Below are 23281 nucleotides of genomic sequence, written 5' to 3'. Positions count from 1 at the left end.
TTTTTATGTTTGATAACGTGCTGTATTTTTGCCGTTAGGCTGTTCATGGCACAGGAATTATTATTATTATTATTATTATTATTATTATTATTATTATTATTATTATTATTATTATTATTATTATTATTATTATTATTATCATTATTATTATTACTATTATTATTATTATTACTATTATTAGTATTAGTATTATTATTATTATTATTATTATTATTATTATTATTATTATTATTATTATTATTATTATTATTATTATTATTATTATTATTATTCCAGAAATATTCCAATCAGATTATTTGCATACCCTGCGCATAGATGATGACAATGAAGAGAGTTTCTCCCATTGTCCTAGTGAAGGCCGTGGAATAGCTGCCATAGAACGGTTTGAAAAATCAGATTGTTATATCATGCTGCGGAGCCCGGAGGGAAAAATGTTGGAACGCTTTGGAACCGAAGAAGTCGAGGTAATGAGAAAGAAAGTAAATATATTATTGTCGATTTAGTTCTGGATACCTATCAGCTCTACTTACGCACTTTTAAATGTTGTATGCAAATGAGTAGTTGGAGTGTAACTTTAGGAAAGAGAGTCCAATATGTTTGTCTTTAGCAAGCGTGTCTATGACTTTTGATTTGAGTGTTGAATGAGCCATCTTTGCTTTTAGTTTATTGATTTACATGGTGCGCTATTTTTACATTTTCTTTGAAATCAACTAGAATTTTAATTACGTGATTTTACTGATTTCGTCTTCAAATCTAGCGAAATGTTTCCTGAGAATTCAGTTTCATAGCTTTAACTAGCCTTTAGCTAGCTGAGGGCTATGTCCCCAGACCCCCGTGTTGGCTCGGCCTTTGGCCACGCACTTCTTAAACCCACAATTCTACCGAACCTAAAAGATAAGATTTTGTATCCCAAGAAAACGCCCATTTAAATAACGGGGAAATTTCTTCATCCCCATTAGACCCCTTAAGAACTAAAAATATTCATTTTTGGCATATCTTTCATTTTTGGCATTGTTCATATATCTTCTTCGAAACGTGCAGAAGAAGAAAATATATTTCCAATATATTTATATAAGATTTTTTAAAAAATAAGCAAGTTCTAATGAAAAGAAGAAATTATGAAATTTCTTTGACAATTCTTAAGTTCCGTTTTCGTAAATGTCGAAAATACGCAGCGATATTCATAAAGAAAAAGGGAATTTTTACCTTTATTAGAAATTGAATACAAATCTTTCATAGTGTTATTGTACATCTTGCAAACCTCTAATATGCATACGTATTTTTCGTTTTACACGTAAAGAAAAGACTACATAAAAATAAGCTACGAAATACGCGAAGCGAAGCGATCGCGCACTTTTTGTTAGTGATTTCCTTGTATACAGGGTGGTTCGGAAGTGGGTGTACTCCCCTTTAGTTTCAACAGTATAGTGTTAGTTATGGTAGAATGTACACAGTAACCTTGAAGTCTTAAGAGTCATAAACATCGGTATGATCACCATCTATGACGTAACACAGCTCAATTCTGCGCCAAGTTCTCGCAGATGTTTTGCGGAGATACTCTGGAGTCACGAGGGTGAAGGCGTATTGCACAGCTGCTTGTAATTCCTGCGTTGTCGCTATCGAGTGTTTCTTACATGTTGCTTTATGAAACCCCAAAGAGCATTGTCTGGTGTCGTCAAATCGGGACTTCTTGGAGGCCAAGCAAAGGGAGTTGGTGAAGCTGCACAACTTCTTCCAATCCAGCGGCCAGGAGTTCACTGCAAATAACTGTTACCAAGAAGAAAATAAATGAACATGGATAGCAATGTTGCCAGATAATGCCAAGCAATGTTACCACACAATACCAAGCAATGTTACCAAACAAATGCGGGTAAAACCTAAAACCGTTAGAAAACACCAATTAGGGGTACGTCCACTTCCGGACCACGCTGTACATTTACCAACAAACAAAATTCCGGTCCACTTTTGTAGATGAGATGACTGGCGTATAACCTGTAGTTTCACTTTTCCGATGAACGTCAGTTCAATTCCATAGTCGGCAGTTTTTTACTAGGTTGTTTCAGCCATTTCATTAACATCTTTTGCTCCAGGAATGTATTATATTTTTCGATTCATTATGATTTATTTGAACATTTGCAAGGAGCTCAAAATTAAAACGTTAAAACTATCAAAAACTTTACAAATGGAAGAAAATTTTGTTTCTAGTCATTGTCAATCTGAAAAAGGAAATTTTAAAACTTTTAAACTTTAATTAGCATGCCAGCAGCAAACTTTAGTGAAACATTGTAACGTGTAGAAAATGAGAAGAAATAATGAACGCAAGCTGTTAATTGTCAATTGAAACAGTAGTAGAGATAATTCTCAATCCCAGTAGAAAACGAACCCTTTACTTTGTGAAAATAAGAAAGGGAAAAAAAAAACATTTTTACAAAAATAAGTTCAGAAAGATAATTTGATCACAGCTACTGATCAAACGTAGGTTAATGGTTAACGTTGGCGTTTCGTAGTCAGGAGTCTCCAAGTTCGAATTTCGATATCAGGCATCTTGACTGATCATTTTTCAGTTCCACCAGGTGAGTGCTGGGATACCTTCTATATTGTAAGGATCCGCACATCACGACAAAAGCACCTGTCAACACAGCACGTGCTATTGATTGTAAACAGCGTAGCAGGCAAGAAGCCGACACGAAAGACACGGAGGAACACCGAAAGAAGACGGACCTCACGGAAGGACCCGAAGAGGGCAGATAAAAGCTCGACCATCGAGGGACCCGGCATCAGTCGACCAACTGATTAACTAACTAACACCTGCCCTGATGTCGCACTGGACTAGGGGTACACCGATCCTTACCCGAGGTCGCATTGGACTAGGGATCCTTATTACAACCAAGCCTCACGAAGCTGCCTTGGGCTAAGGGGGCTATCCTTCAAGACTCACCGGAACCAGCAGGTGCCTTGAAAACTGCCTTGAGAGAAGGGGCACCGTGCAAAACACCTATTTCCTTTCATCTGGTCAATAACAAGATATACACTATTTTACTCTTTATAATCAAAGACATTTGTATTTAACAAATTTTATAATAAATTGGTGAAGCGGAAAAGACTAGCCCGGACCGTTGTTTAGCTTCTACCTATAATTCATTACAATATATCCCTTCACAGACTTTCTTTAAATTTTATTCCTTTCTTATTAATGTTTCACTGTAAAATGACCTTTTCGCTGCAAATGAAATCTTTTAAGAATTAAAATAATAATATGTATAATACAGTCACCGTGGCTTGATAGCTGATTTAGTATGAAACTGAAGTTAAAGAAATACTATTAGGAGCTGTTATATGGATAAATGAAGAAAGTAGTTAAAAGTTATGTATTCTTCGTAAACTGTTGCAAATAAATATGAATACAATATTGTATCATCAAATAAACTATTAAGTTTCAAGCCGTTTCCATTGGTCTAGTGCGTAGTGAGTGATCTTTTGGTGCACGTGGTCCCGGGATGATTTCCGTTGGAAGAGCACAACAAATTAATTTCTTCTCTCATTTATCATTAGTGTCCTGTAACTTCAAGGACATAACTTCATTTCATTTCAATAAATTTACAATGATTTCATCGTCTGTCATCAAGTTGTTGGGATCGGGTTATATACAAGTCTGTACAGTCATATGTATACAAGTGGCTTTTCGCAGTTGATATGAATTTGAGTGTGGAATTTGTCTGGTTAGTACAAAGACTCGACGTCCTTGCTTATGTTGTAATTCTTCGTCTACCACTATTATTATGACAAGCTGTTTTGTCAGTAAAGCGTTATGTGCGTGAGGAGTGACTACCTCTTCATTTGCTTATGTGTTCTGTAGCTTCCGTAGCACTGTAGTCTCAGTCAAGAAAGTCAATCGAGCAATGAAACGAACTCTTGCTTACTAGTTTGTGTTTAGTACAAGTGAATGTCTTTAGAGAAGTTCTATACATCACAGACAAATCCCCTTTTATGTAGTTTTGATTGGAGGCAGAAACAAGTATTTTATAGTGACAGTATTTTATTTTGTATATTCTCATCTCACTACCGTATCATCTAGCATACTTATAAACTAGGTATGCAATAATTGCAATTTTGGAAGAAAGCAATCGACCTGTATTGATTATTCCCGTTTTTCGGTGATTATTCCTCAACGGTATGTCCAATCAGGACAGGGAACCCCTAACGACATTCTGCGCACGCTTTTGAATCAAATTTGGTTGAGAATTGTTCAGGCATCTGGAAGGAATATCCGGCCAAACAAACGACTAAGTCGAATAAAGAGAAGCTTAGCTTTGAAAAACTGTTCGCACAACAAAACAAAAAGCGTTTCGTCATATTTATATTTATAATGCCGAAAATTTTATTTTCCATTGTTTACAATGAGAATTCTCGCGCCAAATGCTTTTCAAATGTTAAGTCTATGGGTATCCCGTTTTTCGGTGATTATTTCTGAATAGTATATCCGATCTGGGCACGCGACCCCTTACAACACTGAGCGCGAGTTCTCGAATCACCGTGTCCAGTTTAGTGGAGAACGGTTTAGGCATCTTGGAGATCGAGTTTATCGACGATTATTCCTCAATGGTACGTCCAGTCAGGACATACAACCCTTACGACACACGAGTGCGCTCTCTAATCGCCATTTTAAATTTGGTTAGAAACGGAATGCCTAAATCGAGTAGAGGAGCTTTGCTCCAATTACTTGTTGGAAATTTAACGTCTTTTTGCAGCACCGAGGCTATATAAGACCTGAACCCACAGCTTAATGTGGAATACACAGCAGATTTATTTTCACCAAAAATCGAATCCAAGGTGCTCACACTTCTATCACAAGAATACCACTTATTTGCAAGGGAACGCAGCATACTTTAAGAACCATTTTCAAATTGCATATACTTGAAATATTTTTGTATTTACTTCAGATTGTAAATAAATAACGTCAGATTTAATGTACAATACCATTTAAGACCAGTAAAGTAAATACAGCTGCCATGAAACAGGAAATAGTTTAGTCTACATATGAAGGGCGCATATTATGTTTGTATTTTAACCTGCGTCTGATTGAGGTAGTGTGGGAAGTTTCTTCATTTAATGATTTAATATAACAAATATCCGTTCTTTGCACGGAAATTGTACATTTATTTCAAAAATATTTGAAAGTTTGTTTAAACCTCGTCCTTCTCTTAGGATGCGTATTGGAATCAAAGTATATGGATGAAAACTATGTCCGACTGAAGTCCTGGCTATGTTCAAAAATTCATTTCAAACGGTTCAGTCATGGTAGTGATGATGATGAGACTATTTGACTAGAATGTGAAGAAAATCATTGTAGAAATTACCTCTTCCTATTCATAAAAACCGAGTTTTTGAAAACACTAGAATATGTCTCTCTTTATTTTAAATTAGTAATCTATACACCGAACTTCTTGTCCGGAAATTTAAAGGTCTCGTGAGATTCTCTATTTATGGTATACATTTTGAACCCTCTTTCACGATCAGTCAATAGGTTCACGTCTGATACAGTTTCCGCGATGATTTTTTTTTTTTTTTTTTTAATATAAACACCCAGCCACTGTAAAAAGTCGAATCATCTAGACATTACAGATTCCACTTTATCACTTTCCTTATGAAACTGAGGTAGAAGCTGGAGAAATAGAAATCAGAATGGCTGACGGCAGGATTCAAACACAATATCTATCGTTCAGTATCGTACTCAGAATTTCATGAATTGGGTATTTAATCTCCTAAGTTCTTATCGCATCAGGGTTTTTGCATATATATTATTTTCTTAAACCGTCTTATTCCTTCAAGGAGGGGTTAACACTTTCTTGTGTACACTGCTTTTCTCGTTAATGAAGCGAAGTTCAGGTAAATATTTTTCTTCAAGTTGGAGATTAAATTAATGACTTGTGTAGGAAAAATCAAACATTACATTGTGTACATAACTACGTATTTTTCAAGAGATTTTTAGATCCCTACGTGAACCCAGGCCCGGGCCAGAGGGGCGCAAAAAGTTTGATTTCTTTTTAAACTCCCAATTTTCTCCGATTTTTTCGTTTCTAGTGTATAATACGGAAAAGTGAGTGGAAATCCTAAAAGGTCTAAAGGAACTGGAATTGGAAACAGAACATTTAATCTACCTCGTATATACATTATAATACTCATCCAGTTACGATAAATGAACAAATGAACTGGTAATTTCAGTTTTAGCTACTTTGATGTGAAAAGCAATGCGATTACATTCCCTTTCTTTTTGTATTACGTGCTCGCATATTAGACAAACAAATGGTGTCTCCATATGTCAGTTATTTGCAAATCGGAAAATGTCCATTGATTACAAATCGAAAACACTTCACTTAAAAAAAGAACTACAGCTATACCTCTATTTTCTCAGCACTAACAGCTATCAGATAGTGAAACTCCCGAATTCTCCTTGCATATTTGGTGGACTATGTGATATATAGAAAAATTATCATATGCCAAAGGCCCTTTAGTTGTAAAATCTATTGTAAAATAAAACAAATTGACAAACAGGAAATGAGAATAAAGTAATAAATAAAAACATTTGCATTTCCAACATTTCAATTCTTAAAAGAAAAAATACTTTTTATTTTTTATAAAGTACCAGCATCCATTTAACCCTTAACACACCAAGCGGGGTCCTCCAGGGATCCCAGAAGGTGATATTTAGTGATACTGCTGCAACTATAAGGACCAATTTATTCTCGATTTTTATATGTGACCTGCATCCTTTTTGGATATCTGCTACATAATTAGATCAATGATACGTTCGTTAAAAAGGTACAAAAAAAAAAAAAAAAGAAAAAAAAGAATAGAAAAATAAGTTGAAAAATTAAAATAATACTTCGAGTCCCGAGAAGACCCCAGTTTGGTAAACAACGTTGACTATTTAGGCTTAATGCGTTAAAGGTTAATAAAGGTTTTTTATTTATCTATGGCTCCTGAACTTCAACTACTATCCTAGTACATGCCTCGCCTATTTTGAGGGAAACTAAAGTAATCTTCAATCAGGATTGCTTGATCAGGGATTTAAATCCTGAGTGTAATAGGGAATTTTATTCCTGTTGTGTATTATATAGAATTAACCTTCCTCTTTGTTACTCTATAACATTGCCTATTTCATTCTTTCTACAAATCGAAATACAAGCAAATGTCAATTGCACAAAATGTTACCCATGAAACGCCACGAAGTGTGGGATTCACAGATTCCCATGTAGATTTTTTTTTTTTTTTTTTTTTAAAGTTTAGAGTTTCATGATTATGCACCGAGGCTAAGGGACATGGTAATCAATGCAGTTGCGTATCAATGCCAGTTTCTACCCATTTGTGCTGGCTTGAGGTCCAGGGCCCACTCAGAGCACTTAGTGCAGGCCCTGGTCCGTTTTATCCTTCGGCCGGCACGCCCGGGATGGGCCGTCCTATTGGCGAGAGTTTCTCTATGTTTTCTCTCTGAGACACTATTCTCGCTTCACCTCTACTCATGCACTCACGCAACATTCACTCTTGCACCGGAGTTCCTTTCCAAACCGAGAGGCTGGAGGTGCAGCACGCATTCTGGTCCTCGGCGAAAGCACGGTAATCCAGTGCTTGGGTTCCAGGAGTCTTTTCTCCGGTCCGAGGACTTCTTCACACATTCTTTTACTTGCACTCATCCTTCTATTCTTCTTCTGTAAGTTTTTCGTCTTAGTTCGGAGTATTCATTTGTCAAATTTTCCAATTTTTTGCAGTCTTCTTCTACTTGTATTATCTCTTTCAGCGGTTTTTCTCTTATTTGAGTTCTTAATTCTAAAATTTCTTCTAATAATGGACACCACATGACATGGTGCTCAGCAGTTCCTTCTTCTCCGCATTCACACATTGGGCTGGATCTTAACTTGATTCTGTGGAGGTGTTGTTCGTATGGTCCATGGCCTGATAGATAATGAACCAATCCATATGTTGGATTTAAATGATTTATTTTTAGTCTGTCGACGATGCTGGGAAAGATTCTATGTAATCGTTGCGCTCCACTGTATTCCTGCCAGTCTTTATCCCATAGTTGTATTATGTTGTCATTTATTTCTTTCTCGTCTTTTAGATCCCTGTTAAAAATTGCTCTAATTTTCCTTTTCTCTTCTTTTCTTAACCAGTAATTAGTTGCCCTTTGCAATAACACATAGTTCATTGGTTGGATACCAAGGATTATACAGAGTGTGCTATGCGAAGTAGTGTTAAAAGCTCCAGACATTCTGATTAATAGGTTTCTTTGTGGTCTATTGATTTGGTTTTTGTAGGTCTTATTTCTTAATAGTCTATCAATCCAAACGCTGGATGCGTACGCCATGGTAGCTGACAAAATAGTTTCTTGGTATAGTCTTAGTATTTTTAATGGTAACCTGTATCTGCACTATTTACAGGTTACCGAGTGGAGAGCACCAACCTCGAGAGTGAAAGAGTGAGTGGCTGTTCTGAGAAGCGGACTCGGTGGTGTAGTGGTTAATGAATTGGCACGGTATGCCGGAGGTCCCGGGTTCGGGTCCCGGTCGAGCAGTCACTTTTTCACTCTTTGTACGTTACTAATGCAGTTATACTCATTTGAGCATCTTTTTCTCACTCTCGTTGTAGATGTTTCAGCAACTGGCTGCCGCTTTCCTCAGTATGACTTCTTTAAGGAAATATTACGTTGCTTAAAGTATCACGCTATCGGTCGTATTCCTGCACTGTAGAATACATCATTATCAATTTTCATAAACGTAAAAGGTAAATTCAGTTCTTTGCTTTTAAAAACGATGTACAGTTGAAATATTACGACTCTCATTCCTGAATTTAAAATCAGTAGAAAGGAGGCAGCACAAGTAGAGAACGAGAGGAAAGTAGAGAACTATTACATCATTAATCCTTCTCAGTGTTCTTTTAAAAGTAAAGAAGATATTCAGAGTGATCAAGAAAGTAGATTTGATAATAATTCATTTCAGTAGAGGGATGCTACTGGTAATGTGATTTATTGAAAGACTTATATCTTACTGAGGAAAGCGTTAAGCGGGTCATCCCTCACGAAACGTTTAACGTGAAGATTGACCAAACGGGTTCTCAAGTGAATACTCATGAGGCACATTTATCTTAATTCGAGCAACTTCCTAGCTGAAATTAAGAATTGCTTTTTTTACCTTCCTTTGAAAAATACGTAAGTATATTTGCTAATTTATTGTATGTATCATCGATGCAAGAAATCAATATAAAATAATAAAAGTAAACTTTTATTGACATTTAGGAAAATAAAAACTAAAAAATCCAATGATATTTTTTGTGTAGTTAATTACAGTTAATGTAGTGTTGCCGGATTATTTTACTTTAAGTTGAAATAATATTATAGAAATTGTATTGATTATTCAGATGTATATTTACGCTAATTTTAACGACTCTTCACGTTGTACAGGAATAAGCAAATTTGCCCGCTGGATAATCTTCCAATGAGGGAATTCGATCTCATTCCGGACTTGAAAAGAAGACGAAAGATCAAGAAAATTCATCTTCACTGGTCCTATGTATCAATTGAATCTGGAACTACATTGAATCCAATGGAACTGGAGCATTGTCTTCAGGAATGTCTTCCGAAGGTAAATTTCTGTGGCGTTAGAACGCATTGATCTGTTTCATTAGTGAAAAATAAAATTAAATCTTTAACTTTTTCGTCCCAAGATTATACCGGCGAGGCTAAAGGAGACGTTGATGAGATATGAATGAATTTTAGGAACGAATAAAGTGGGAGGAAACGGGAGAACCTCGAGTAAACCCACGTACACGATGTTTGTCCACTACAAAGTCCAAGTGGCGCGAGCAGGAATCGAACCAGGGACCCCATGCACCGGAGGTGAACGCTATACCACTGAGGCACCATGGACCCTGTTTCATTAGTGTTTCTTAATTATATTTTATGATTTTAGTAATTCAATAAGTTCAGAACTTCTTTACGGGAGATCCTCATACGACTTCTGGTAAGGCTTATGTGGTTAAGCTCTAACACGCTAAGTTGTAGGCATGAGTTGTGGAGAAAAATATTAAACTCAAACTAACCAACTACGCGAAATTAAATGAAATTCATTGTGTATGATATAAGAAAACGTTGTGGTATTCTCTTTTAATTATGAACTATTTGTCTTGGACTAGTACGGTAAGCATAGAGTCTTGAAGTCTGGTAACTTTGTAGTGACACCTTCCTCGCAGAGTAGGCATGCTAATAAGATACATAGCTCTTGTGTTTGCTAACAAAGAATAACTTTGTGTAAGCCTTAGAGATAGAAGCCTATCTAGTTGGCGTAATAGTTGCTGAATTTGCTATATAAATGCGTAGGAACTTTTTAAATGAGTCTTAAAGATGTTTTAAATCTTAGTTGTTGATTACTCGTTATTATTTTTTATTATCGTGATATAACTACCACCCGAAAGGGAAGAGGTTCAAGAAATCGGATAGTCGTATTTTCAAAGATAAATTAATGATGTACAGGGAAGCTCAAGTAGATGTATCGTAAAACACTGGTGAATGCTTAATAGGTTAATATGAAGAATCAAATATAATTTCTTAACATTTTATGTAGGGTGCACAAACTCACGAAATATATGAAATGATATTGAACTGCCCTCCTTTATAGGAAAGAAAAAAAGATATTCCCATTTTTGTGGCAGATGTGGTTATTATCGTAGAGCTAAGGAGTATGTTTTATGTTTGAATTCAGTAAGAATAGAATACATTTCAAAATCTAATATAAATAAAATAGAGAGTTTGTTTGTGTGTTTATCTGTCTGTCTGTGTGCGGCCTGGGGACCAGACGAGTGGACCGACAGTTAACAAACGTAACTTGGCCCAGGCCCCAGATCAAGACGAAGCCCTTTTGTAAAATTTCAAACCAGGGTGGTCTCAGGAGGGCGCTTACCGGGACATGTAAAAGTAGTAGAAAATGACCGATATTAGTGTCGAATTCGTAGTTTTCGCGGTCGCTGAAATCAATGGTGAAACTCCGATCGCATTAACTTCCAAATTCACGCTATTCAGCCCCGGGCCGGGGGTCACCGGGGGGGGGGGATACCGAGACATATAAAAGTAATTCAAAATGACCGATATTAGTATCAAATTCATAGTTTTCGGGCTCGCTAAGATCAATGGTGATGCTCCCACAGGCGTTGACTTCCAAATACAGCCCCCGTGCGAAGCATGCGTATATTCAACTAGTTAATAGGAAATAATATAATATTAATTGTCTTACGTGAGTGATTTCTTGTTTTACTGACTAATTGTATTCAAATTGAGAAAAGTGCTAGCTTACAGGAAAAATCTAAAGCTGAGTTGATAAATATGTGTAAAAGTTTTCATGTTTTGACTTTCCTAATGAAGGTTATTCCGTATCGTATTTTTAATCCTTCGTCCGTATTATTGAATTATTTTTTTAAGGCTATGAAGCATGTTTTAAGAAAATGTAAATAAATCATGATATGGTACAGTTAAAAGAGTTAACACAAATTTTAGAATTACGGTTAGACACAGCTATAGCGCTAAATATACAAGAGGCTTCCCAGGAAAGTTAAGATACAAAAATATTTGCACGTTGGCGGAAAAATGTATACCAAAGTCGGCAAAACTGGCAGTAACCTTGACTCATACGATGAGGATTGAAATAAATGCGTTGGAAGTGGCAGCGGCAATACCGAATCCCCGTCAGGTATAAAATGCTTAGTGTGATCAGGTTTTTGGAGGCACAAGGAAATTTTCCATTGGAGATCCATTGAGAAATTGTCCCAGTGTACGGGAACATAATAAATAGGCAAAATGGAACGAAATGGTGTCGTGCCTTTGCAGAAGATTGGTGTGATATTCACGATGAAGATAGGGGCGGGAGGTCATCCATGATCATTGACGATCTCAGCAATTACATTGAAGCAGAGGTGCGTGCAAACAGGCGGGTGACAATTAGAGAATTGTGTGTGTTTTCTAATGTTTCAAGAAACATTATTCGTAAAGTTGTCGTTTAGTTAGGGTACAAAAGTTGTGTGCACACTGGGTCCCGAAACAATTAATTGACGAACGCAAAACCAACGAATGGAATACACACTGGATAACTTACGTGCTATGCAGAGGAGAGAGAAGCATCCATGGACTGCATTGTGACAAGTGATGAGACTTCAGTGTTCCACCATACGCCTGAACCAAAGCAGCAGTCACTGCAGTGGCGCCATACCCATACTGTGAAAGCAAGAAGTTTAAAATCTCATTTTCAACCCGGAAGCTGATGGCAACAGTTTTCAGGGATCGCCACAGTATCCTGATGGTAGAATGCATGCCTCTTAGAAGAAACTTTTTTCTTTTTTTTTTCTTCTTTTTTATTATTATTAATATGAAGGTCCAAAATCGCGAAAACCTAATGCATTCAATATAAATTAATTATTTATTATATTTATAAGGTACGTTAAAACTTCGTGGTGCTCTCTGTTGCTATTTGAGAAAGAAACATATATTAGAGTAAAGCAATGCGTAATATTTAGCAGAAACACATTCAGTACTACTGAAATAACTAAACAGCAGATTAGAAACTAGTATATTATTTAGATAGTCAGCTTTTTTATTCGAATTGATAATTCCAGTTTCCTGTATTTGCTAACAAATGTCAGGAAATAAGAATACACGACTAATCAAAATTTGAAGTAAATAAAATCAATTAACATACGTATTTTTTTCTAACACATTTGAAATTATTTCTGAATAAACCAGAAAATAGTATAATGTAGTTCTTTTTATTTGCTACTAAGTCAATATTATATAAAATCCTTTTGGAAATTAACTAAACAAGAAATGAATATTTATTATCTATAACATTCTGTTAATTAGCAGTGTTAGTATACTTTGCGGTGACCAAATCTTAAATAAAATCATTTTATACTTCACCAAGGGTATTCAATAAGTTTTGCACAGACGGGTAAATATTTTTATTAGTTGCAATATGATGTTAAAATTTTAGGTGAACATACTTGAATTCTTTGGCTTCAAAAAGGTAGTAATTGTTGTTTTCTATTGTTCACAGGTTAACCACAATGGAAATTGAAGTAGACATAAGGACTTGACAATGGTCGGTAATGACATTCTTATTTAAAACTGATGATGAATTAGCCACATCAATTCATAGGAAGTTGCTTCCGTGTATGGTAATCACACATGAATCGCGCCAATATCCAACGTTTTTGCAGCGGTTTGAAGATGGTAACTACTTTTTTGGACAGAAAATTATGGCCTTCTTTTTCGGCGATCAGTGTGGTGTCATTTTCATAGATTTCTGGGAGCCTGGCTCCAGAATCAACAAGGAACATTATTGTTTGTCATTGGATAAGGTACAACCTGCTCTCCAGGTTAAGAGACCGGAGCTGAAAGGCAAGTTCATGAAACTCCATCATGACATTGCCAAGCCTCACACAGCCATGGTGGCACAGCAGAAAATCATGAAAATAGAATAGGAAATCATGCCTCAGCCTTCTTATAGTCCGGACTTGGCTTCTTCGAATGTCTTCCTGTTTGGTCGTCTGAAGGCTTATGTGCGAAAAAAAAAAAAAAAAAAAAACTTCGACAGTGACAAGGCCCTCATTTCTTCTGTGAAACAATGGTGTAAAAGTCAGCCACCTGTACCAAAGGCATGGAAAGAACGTTGGACGAGATGCGTCACAGCAGATGGAAGCTATAAACTGACATGGTCTTGTAGCCAAAAGATCAAAGTATGTTCATCTAAAATTTCATCATCATATTGGAACTAATAACAATATTATAACCATCTGTTATTGATGGCTATAATATTATTGAACTTATTGAACACTCTTTGTATTTCGGAGAATACGTTATACACTGAATTAAATCTTATTCAGCTTTCGATATATTATCAATGCATTTATATTCACACTGAAATCATGAACATATACATTGCGACGAATAAATCAGTCATTCATTCTTTTTAATTACTTAAACCAGCATTTGTACGTAAATGAAACAAATATAGGGATCTCTGACACCAAAGTAATTAAATTACTATTGATCAGAAATTGAATTAGTTATTTATACCAGAAAGAAATAAAATGTTGATTAATAATTCTGAAAATAAATTATTGAATAATTTAGTAAATTCATTCAGAATATCGTAAAAAAAAAAAAAAAAAAAAAAAAAAAAAAAAAACTATCTCATTTCATTTTGCTGTCTTTTAGATAATCTAGAATCCGAAATTTCATTGCAAATATAATCACATGTAGAATTCAAAATAAAATGCATCTTTTGGTAGCAGAAATCAAACGATAAATTTAGACATTTCCAAAATATTTACTTCAGATTTTCATATGAAAACAAATTTATGTAATCGAAGACATAATAACTTTTGTGACAGAATTTTCCATTTTGCTCGTTATACTTTTATTGTATTACGGATTGAACAAATGCTAGGCATTGGCTATGGGTGTTGGAAAGACTGCGAAACGACTCAGCTGCTCATGTGTAGAATCATAAAACTGTCAGTAAAATTTATTAGAAATTTGCACTGCATATTTGAACTTCGAAAATATACTTTAAATTGCACACTATCTACTGACTATAGCCGAATTGGAACTAGATTATTTGAATTAGGTATTAGGTCCATGGTTCTAAAACGTATTGAAGCCTGTTTTTATGCAAATTGCAGCCATGATATCAAATTACTTGTTTGAAGCAAATAAATAACTTTTGAACGTTAATTCAACTGAAAACTCTTTAAAAGTACTTACTAAAATGTGAGAACTGTCACTATTTCTCCTTGTAGCTGAATGAAACTGTTAAAATATGTAATATCTAGTGCTCTTGAAAGAACTTATGTACTTGTCGTTCTTCATATAGTTATTTCTATACCGAACTCTCTCCGCTCACTAGAGAGAGTTGCATGTATACGAACATGGCAACGCCCACTTAAACATATGGAAATCCATAAGGAAATAATACTATATTCTGTTCAATATTACTCAGATAATTTATACGTCGTAAATAATAGAAAAAGAAAGAAAAACATTCAAATGTAATATTTTGCTCAGTTAATTTATATGTCCGAAATAAAGGAAACATTGAAATGTGATGAAAAAAAAACGCCTCCCTGGAAACATGGCTGACTACTTAGTTTATTGAAATTTGGTAAAATAAACTTAAATCATCTGTATTATCACGAGCTATACACCTTAGTTGTGTTACTACACTTTATTGATTATGTAGTTATGTGAAGTACGCCATGATGACGTCACTTGATCGCAACTAGAGAATACAATTATTTTGATTAAAACACAAACAAAAACTGTGGAGATTCGTTAGTGCATTAATTAAATGTGAGGAGAGTAATAAATTAATACTGACACAAACTTCCAGACTTTGAAAGATCTTCGTCGTTCAATTCGAAACAAAGGGAGGGACATGTTGTGATGTGGAATCCGCTTCATTTATAACAACACCTGGCCCCATTCAACAAATGCCACCAAGGAGTTGCTTGCAGTTTTCAATGAGATATTCTTGAACATCCGCCTTACAGTCCCGATCTCGCATCCATCGCCTATGATCTTTTTCTTTTTACCTAAAGAAACATCTTTGTGGAAAACACTTTAACAGTGACGATGAGTTTAGAGAAGAAGTCACAATATGGTTCCAGATGGAGGCTCCGGATTTTTGTAATTCTGGAATACAAAAATTTGTTTCTCATTTGAACAAATGTTTGGACAATGGTGTCACATGTGTCGAGAAATAGCCTTTGTATCACTGTAACTTGCATTGTATCCAATATATTTCTTGTATCTTAGTTTTCATTTGTATCTTAACTTTCATGATAAGCTTGGGAACGTTGGACACTATAAAATATAAACTAGCAGTAGTAGTGGAACTTTTTACAACTTGAGTTCCTAGCAAGGGTGTAAAGATAACAAGTCACACATGAAAATGCTTTTATAATTGTAGTAATAATCTTAGTTCTTACCAAACTCAAACCTAACGTTCCGTAGGTTATCTTCCTTTAAAGGTAACAATGGTACTGAATATCTGCGAAGTAATTTATTTCCTTCTATGAAAAAGATAACCTATGATATTATTTGGACTTCATAGATGCGTCTCTTTGTTTCCTATATCATTATATGTTTCGTATAGCTTACAGGGCGTAACCGTAGGACTTAAAAAGTATTTCATTTCCTTGTTTTCTATATTTACAGACGTTTAACTATACATTGGTTTCGAGCCAATCATCTGATGACTATCAGATGAAGTCCTGTCAGTATTGTGGATGTACTGTTGTTGGAAGTAGCCTGTACACACACGATGAGGAATGCGAAAAAATGCTTATCGCACCTGATTTTAAGCAAGTTACTGATGTCGTAGTCCCTCGAGAAGTGCTGGTAAGTCATATGGCAACTAATTTAAATAAACATTTATCCATAAGTATGAAACTCCAGTGAGTTTCGAAAATCGAAAATAGCACCTAAACTGCGATAGCTACACAGGTTATCAGAATCCAAAAGGTTATAAAAATACAATAAAATCACTTTTGTTTTGTTTTGTTTTGTTTTCTGGTTTCTTGTATGTACAATTGACATTGTAAGATTGAACGATGGCTAAGTTTAGTTATTCCGCTGCAACAGGACGACTGCTTGGCGGTTTCTATTGTCATTGTGCGATCAGTAAAGGTTAATTTTATAAACTCGCCGACCGTAAAATTGAAAAATTTAGACCAAAAAAGCCGTGAATTCGATTATTTAGTAAAGTTGGAAATTTGATATTAAAACGCTAGTAATTTTTGGGTTGTACGTTTCATAGAATGCACCAACAATACGCTTTAAAACATTTTTTAATACTGCTGAAAATGTGTTGCATATGAACCTGAATAAAACATGCGAGTGCACTGCGCTTGCGTAACTCTACCCAAATACCTAATTTAGCAGTAGTACAACCGCAGTTCTTATACCACCATATTGTAGGTAGAAAAACTATACACAAGTGTTTATAAAGTTTTGTTACTAATTTTGGAGAAACTGCAAAATAAATTTTCTGTTTTTTGTCCAACTTGGTTTCCTTGTACTATTTTTACTGTCACCACAAGTAGATTTACAGCAGATTAACTGTTTTCTTAATTTTTTTTTTTTTAGTTTCGCTGCAACACCCATTTACTTATCTGAATATTGTTTATTGTATTTCACACAACTCAAAATATGAAATAGCTTATTTATTACAATGTGTCCTGAAGCATTACTCGTTTCTCTCTAAAGCTGTGTTCCTCCACCGGGAATTAAATCAGGTATTACATGTACTGCAAGTTAACCATTTTGTTATGCAGAAGAGCACTTGCATGTTTAAACAAAACTGTAGCAGATTTTAAATTGTCGTTGTATGATAAAGGAGAAAATTTATTGTATACATCAACATACGAATCCTGAGACTCACTCTGTACTGAAAAATGTCTAATCCTAGTTCATCTATTATTATTATTATTATTATTATTATTATTATTATTATTATTATTATTATTATTATTATTATTATTACTATAACAACTTTTCTTTGTATTTTGACAAAATGCAGTGTGCTCAGCTTTACATCTTACTGTTAGTAAAATTGAAGAGAAAGTACTTGCTACATACATTTAATATTACGTTAATGTTTTAAAACGAACCTGGTTTTTATATGCCTTGTTTTAGAACCGAAGAAACAACAGCAATGAGAAAAGGGTTTTCGTGGTTGAAAAGCTATATCTTAGTCTTTTAGCCAGAAAACATATATACAAGGATTGTACTATAGTGATTTACACTTCTACTATTTTTTTTTTCAGACATATTTATATAGGTTACACAGAAACTGATGTGTCCGCCTTCTCCCTTTATGCACTCTTGCCAGCGGTGTGTCGATGGAACCAATTATTTGGAGTCCCACACATGTTCAAGTTCATGAGTGTCTGCAAACCAACGACTACGCACGGGTTTTTCCATTGGCCCGAACAGGTGGTAATCACTGGGAGCCAAGTCCGGAGAGTAGGAACGGTGTGGCAGCACTGTAAACGCTAGTTGATCAATGGCAGCAGTGGTTTCCCGGCTAGTGTGAAGACGCATTATCATGTTGCAGAATTACTCCTTTCACACATTTTCCTGGGCGCTTCATTTGAACGGGCATGTCGTAAGCGTCTGAGGCTCTCTACATACGCTGCATTATTAATTGTGGATCCACCTTCCAGCAAGTCGATCAGGATAATCCCTTTCGTGTTCCAGAATATTGTACCTATACACTTCCCAGCTGAAGATATTGTTCAAAATTTCTTTGACGGTGAACTGGCATTATGTTTCCAATGCATTGATTGCTACTTCGTCGTCGGCTGATGGTAATGGAGCCAGGTTTTATCACCAGTCACAAACCTAGACGTGAAATCTTTGGGATCATGATCGTGGCATTACAGAATTTCTCTGCAACGTCCACACGACATTGTTTTTGCTCTGCGGCCAAGAGTTTTAGAACCCATCTTGCATTGACCTTCCCCAGCTGTAAGTGGTTGTGCACGATGCGCTGCAGGGTGCTTCTGGTTATTCCTGTGGCAGCCTCCATTTCAGGGAATGTAATATATTTGTTTTCTTGAAGGACCATTTCTACCATGGCGATGATGGCCGGAGTTGTCACTTGCTTGTTTTCTAAAACTGCGTCTCTTTTTCGTCGAGATGCTACCCAATTTTCAACCTTCTATCCAGTCTCCGCACTGCCACAAATCGCCTGTAGATTTCAGCAGAGGCCACGTCCTCTTTTCACAGAAACCACGACGTCACTACGTCAAACGGTGTTCTCCATAATCACTTTTCATGTTGTCCGTTAGTAACACTCACAGGGGTTCAAGAACTGAGTTGGACAGTAAGCTGCTGTCTTTCTTCCCGTTGTCAGTGACGCCCCTAAATTGTAGATGGACGTCCTAGATGCCTATGACTGCCTCCCAAACGTCAGTGATCCACTGCACTTGGAACGGAAAAAGAAAGGGTAAATTATATGGCGGGGTACGAGCTATACAAATTCTCAAATGGGGTGAAATACGTTTCTCTGTAAACAAGATAACTTTTTACCTATAAAGGCTAGGGGGCTCAAATTTTGTGTATAGGCACCTTAGGTCAGTACCGAGACCAATAACCGAACCAGCCATCTAGGGTCACTCTCAAGGTTAAAAGGTCAAATTGAAGACTGGGGCAAAAACCCGTCAAGTCCAGACAGTGAAAGTGTAAATGAGGTACTTTCACAAGGGTTTCTCGTCATCCGATTTTCTTCAAACTTGGCACATATATACTAGACCGAAAATAAATCTACACGTTTTTTTTTTTTTTTTTTTTTTTGTTTCTTTCGGAAAATACGTTAAGAGGCAAAGGGCCCCTTTTCAAAAAAGGGTCCTCGTGATTAAAAGGGCCATTTTAAAGAAACAAAACTCTGCTGATGCAAAGACGACTTCAAAATAGGAAATACGTTTTTTCTCGCTTTTGCGAGAAAAGGGTTGCAGGGGGCAATGGCCCCCTTCGAAATGACAAATTACTTCGCACAATCCTTACGGAAATTGGATTTAAATGGAATTGCTTCAAACCGTGGTATGTTGTAGATATCATATTCCTAATAAAAAGTCTCAACTGGCACAACCACAAATCACTGACGTTTGGCCACTACGAGGCTAGTTTTTTGAAGGCAACCGAAGATAGTGATGTTCTGTATTTCGGTGAAAATGGCTGAAACTGTGATCTGTTGTAAATGTGATTCTGAGAAAAAGTGTTAATGGTCATAACCACCAATCACTGATCGTTTGGCCACTACGAGACCACTTTTCTGAAAGCAGCCGAAGATAGTGATATTCTGGATTTCGATTAAAATGACTGAAACTGTGATATGTTGTAGATGTTGTGATCCTGAGAAAATGTCTCAATAAGCACAACCACCATTCACTGACCGTTTGGCCACTACAGTGTCGCTTTTTTTGGAAAGAGTAACTAACGATATTCTGGATTTCGGTAGAATTGCTTGGAACCGTGATATGTTGTAAATATTGTGATCTTGAGGGAATGTTTTAATGGAGACAACTATCACTCACTGACCGTTTGCGCACTACGAGGCATTTTTTTTTTTTTTTTTTTTTTAAAGCAAACTAAGATAGTGATGTTTTGTATTTCGGTGAAAATGACTGAAACTGTGATATTGTTGATGTTATCCTGAGAAAAAGCCTCCATGGACACAACCACAAATCACTAATCCTTTGGTCACTACAGGGCTACTTTCGTGAAAACAGCTGGAATATAACAATGTTCTGGATTTCGGTAAGGTTTAGTAAAACTGATTTGAAGATTTTATCATGAGAAAAAGTCTTAATGGACACAACCATCGTATTATGATCGTTTGGCCATAGGACTGCCAACTCTGGAAAATAATAATAATAATAATAATACTCCCCCTCAAAATTTCCTGTGGTATTGGTCTGAGTGTGAAATATTTCTGTTCGGACCCATTCATGGGAAGGAAATGTACTATCGTGAACAAAAGTGCACTAACATCTGTATTCTGCATATGCTTAGTACAATCACTAATAAGCTTAATAGATATATTATGCTATAAATGAGAAACTGAAATCGCATTGATCATTTTATTGTATTTAACAGTAACTATCACTTCTTTAAAGTCATTGAAACAGATGAACAAAAGTATATTGTTGTTGTTGGATATCCAGTGTAAAGTGGCCTCTGAGCTGTATCTGGTGATTGTTAAATAAATAAATAAATAAATATTAATTTTTCCGTGACAATTTTGCGTTTGGAAAATGAAATTTATTCTTTAAACTTATACTTCAACTACAGGAAATTGCTTTAAGAAATCCTTTTTCACTCTCAATAAATATATAAAATTCAAATTCAACTAAATTTCAAAATTTCCCTGATACAGTCCCTGTCTTCTTTAAAATTACCTAAACACATGAACAAAATACAGTATATTAATCATTTATAGATGGGGAAAGGTGACAGTTTTGAATTTACAGAATGAAAGTTACTTTTTAAATCTATACTTAGAACTAGATACAAATTTGAGAGAGAGAAAAAAAGAAACAGTCATAAAGGGGTTGGTAAGAAGTTTGTACCAATCACCGGCTTTAATCAAAATAACTGCAATTTTTCCGTCCAGGCAGGTCAAAAACCGGCCAGTTGGCAGCCCTATTTGTGCACTACAAGCCCATTAAAAAAAGCCAGGTTCAACGATTTTTTGATCTCGGTGTAAATGAGTGAAAGTGTGATATGTTGTAGATGTCGTGATCCTGAGAAAAATTGTCTAGGGCTATGTTTTATCCCTTGAGATGAGCATGTGAATATGGGTTATGCTTAAATGATGTTCGCTGTTACTCTCCCCATCTCTTTCCGGGTTGTGGGATATGGATTTTCAGGGTTTCATGCAATTCTACCAAAATTCCAGAGTATCCTTACCTTCTGCTGTTAAAAAAAAAAAAAAAAAAAAAATGTGGCTCCGCAGTTACCAAATGGTCACTGATTGGTGGTTGTGACCATGGAGACTTTCTCTCAGGATCACAATATCTACAACATACCACGGTTTCAAGCAATTCCACCGAAATCCGGAATACCATTACCTTTAGAACTTTTTAAAAAAAAAGTCCAGTAGTGGCCAAACAGTCAGTGATGGATGGTTGTGCCCGTTGAGACTTTTTCTTAGGAACATCATATCTACAACATATCACGGTTTGAAGCAATACCATTCAAATCCAATTTCCGTAAGGATTGTGCGGGGCTCTTTGCCTTTCGAATGGGGCATTGCCCCTGGAACCTTTTTCTCGCAAAAGCGACAAAACTCGTATTTCCTATTTTGAAGTCGTCTTTGCATCGGCAGAGTTTCATTTGTTTAAAGTGGGCCTTTTAATCATGAGGACCCTTTTTTGAAAAGGAGCCCTTTGCCCCCTTAATTTATTTTCCGAAAGAAACAAAAAAATACGTGTCGATTTATTTTCGGTGTGCCAAATTTGAAGAAAATCGGATGACGAGAAACCCTTGCGAAAGTATCTCATTTACACTTTCACTTTTTGGACTTGACGGGTTTTTGCCCTAAAGTCTTCAATTACTGAAAACTTTTCTGAAATATATAGAAAGAGACCTATACGTTACAGTGACCTTAAAAAGGATATGTGTAAGCAGATAACACACACTTACCTGTACAAAATACAAACACTCATCAGTCACATTGAAGAGTAGAAAAATTATTTTTTCTAGATCACTATTTGTACTTGAAAAGTTTTTTTTTTTTTTTTTTTTTTTGTGCCAAATATTAATAATGGTTTATAATAACATAAAGGCAACGGATGATTTTCAAGTTAACAAATATTACTATATACATTCACTAAGGAATATAAAAGCATCACGCTAACGGCTAACAGTTGTATCGTATTACTACAAATTTGTCATTTGGAAATGATACTGACACATCTGGTTATCATTTAGTGAGAAAGGTATTTCGCGACCAGTAGCTAAAATAGTTGCGAAAAGGACACAACTATATCCCACAATCTGTTACGTTATATTGCCATCTATGTTTGCATAAGAGCTCACTTATTTGAGGAACAGGTACTCCATGTCTTGCTGGTGCGCGATAGCTCAGTGGTAGAGCGTTCACCTCCAGTGCTTGGGGTCCCTGGTTCGATCCCAGCTCGCGTCGTGTGGATTTTGTGGTGAACAATCATCGTGCTCGTGGGTTTTCTCGGGGTTCTCCCGTTTCCTCGCACTTTCTTCATTCCACCACTTCACTCATCTCTCATCATCATCGTCTCCTTTAGCCTAACCGGCATAACTGTGGAACGTAAAACTTAAAAGATTTTATTTCATTTCATTTTTCCAGGTCTTGCTCTGTGATACAACTTGTGAATTAGTTGCTTGACTATCTATAATTTTTACGTGATTCATTTTTGAAAATGTGACTTTTTAAAACTACATTCATACCTGCTGGTATGATTTTAATGCGGTTTGAATCTATCGTAGTGACCTCGCCATCCTTGTTCCACGAACGCCTAGTTATAGTACATTCGTCGTGTATATATATATATATATATATATATATATATATATATATATATATATATATATATATTAGTGATCTTTGCGCTCTCGTTCTCTGTAAATTAATTGATGAAATTATAACTGGAAATCTAAAACGTATTGAGTCTTTGGAGGTCAAAATTGAGAATACATGTATTG

At 35.8% G+C, this 23281-nt stretch overlaps 1 protein-coding gene across 3 annotated transcripts in view; it reads left to right on the top strand.

Annotated features, from left to right (window-relative positions):
* The window catches only part of LOC145674643 (uncharacterized), a 90008-nt gene that overhangs the window by 33661 nt on the left and 33066 nt on the right, over positions 1-23281 (top strand). For all 3 annotated transcript variants that reach the window (XM_081744860.1, XM_081744861.1, XM_081744862.1), the window contains 2 exons: positions 9455-9635; positions 16253-16435. In XM_081744860.1, the coding sequence (XP_081600986.1) occupies positions 9455-9635; positions 16253-16435 (364 nt within the window). The remainder of the gene's footprint in view (positions 1-9454; positions 9636-16252; positions 16436-23281) is intronic.

This window comes from Thermobia domestica, chromosome 17 (genome assembly GCF_964235325.1).
Source record: "Thermobia domestica chromosome 17, izTheDome1.hap1.1, whole genome shotgun sequence".
NCBI classification, from domain to species: domain Eukaryota; kingdom Metazoa; phylum Arthropoda; class Insecta; order Zygentoma; family Lepismatidae; genus Thermobia; species Thermobia domestica.
This window is presented reverse-complemented; position numbering and strand designations above follow the sequence as displayed.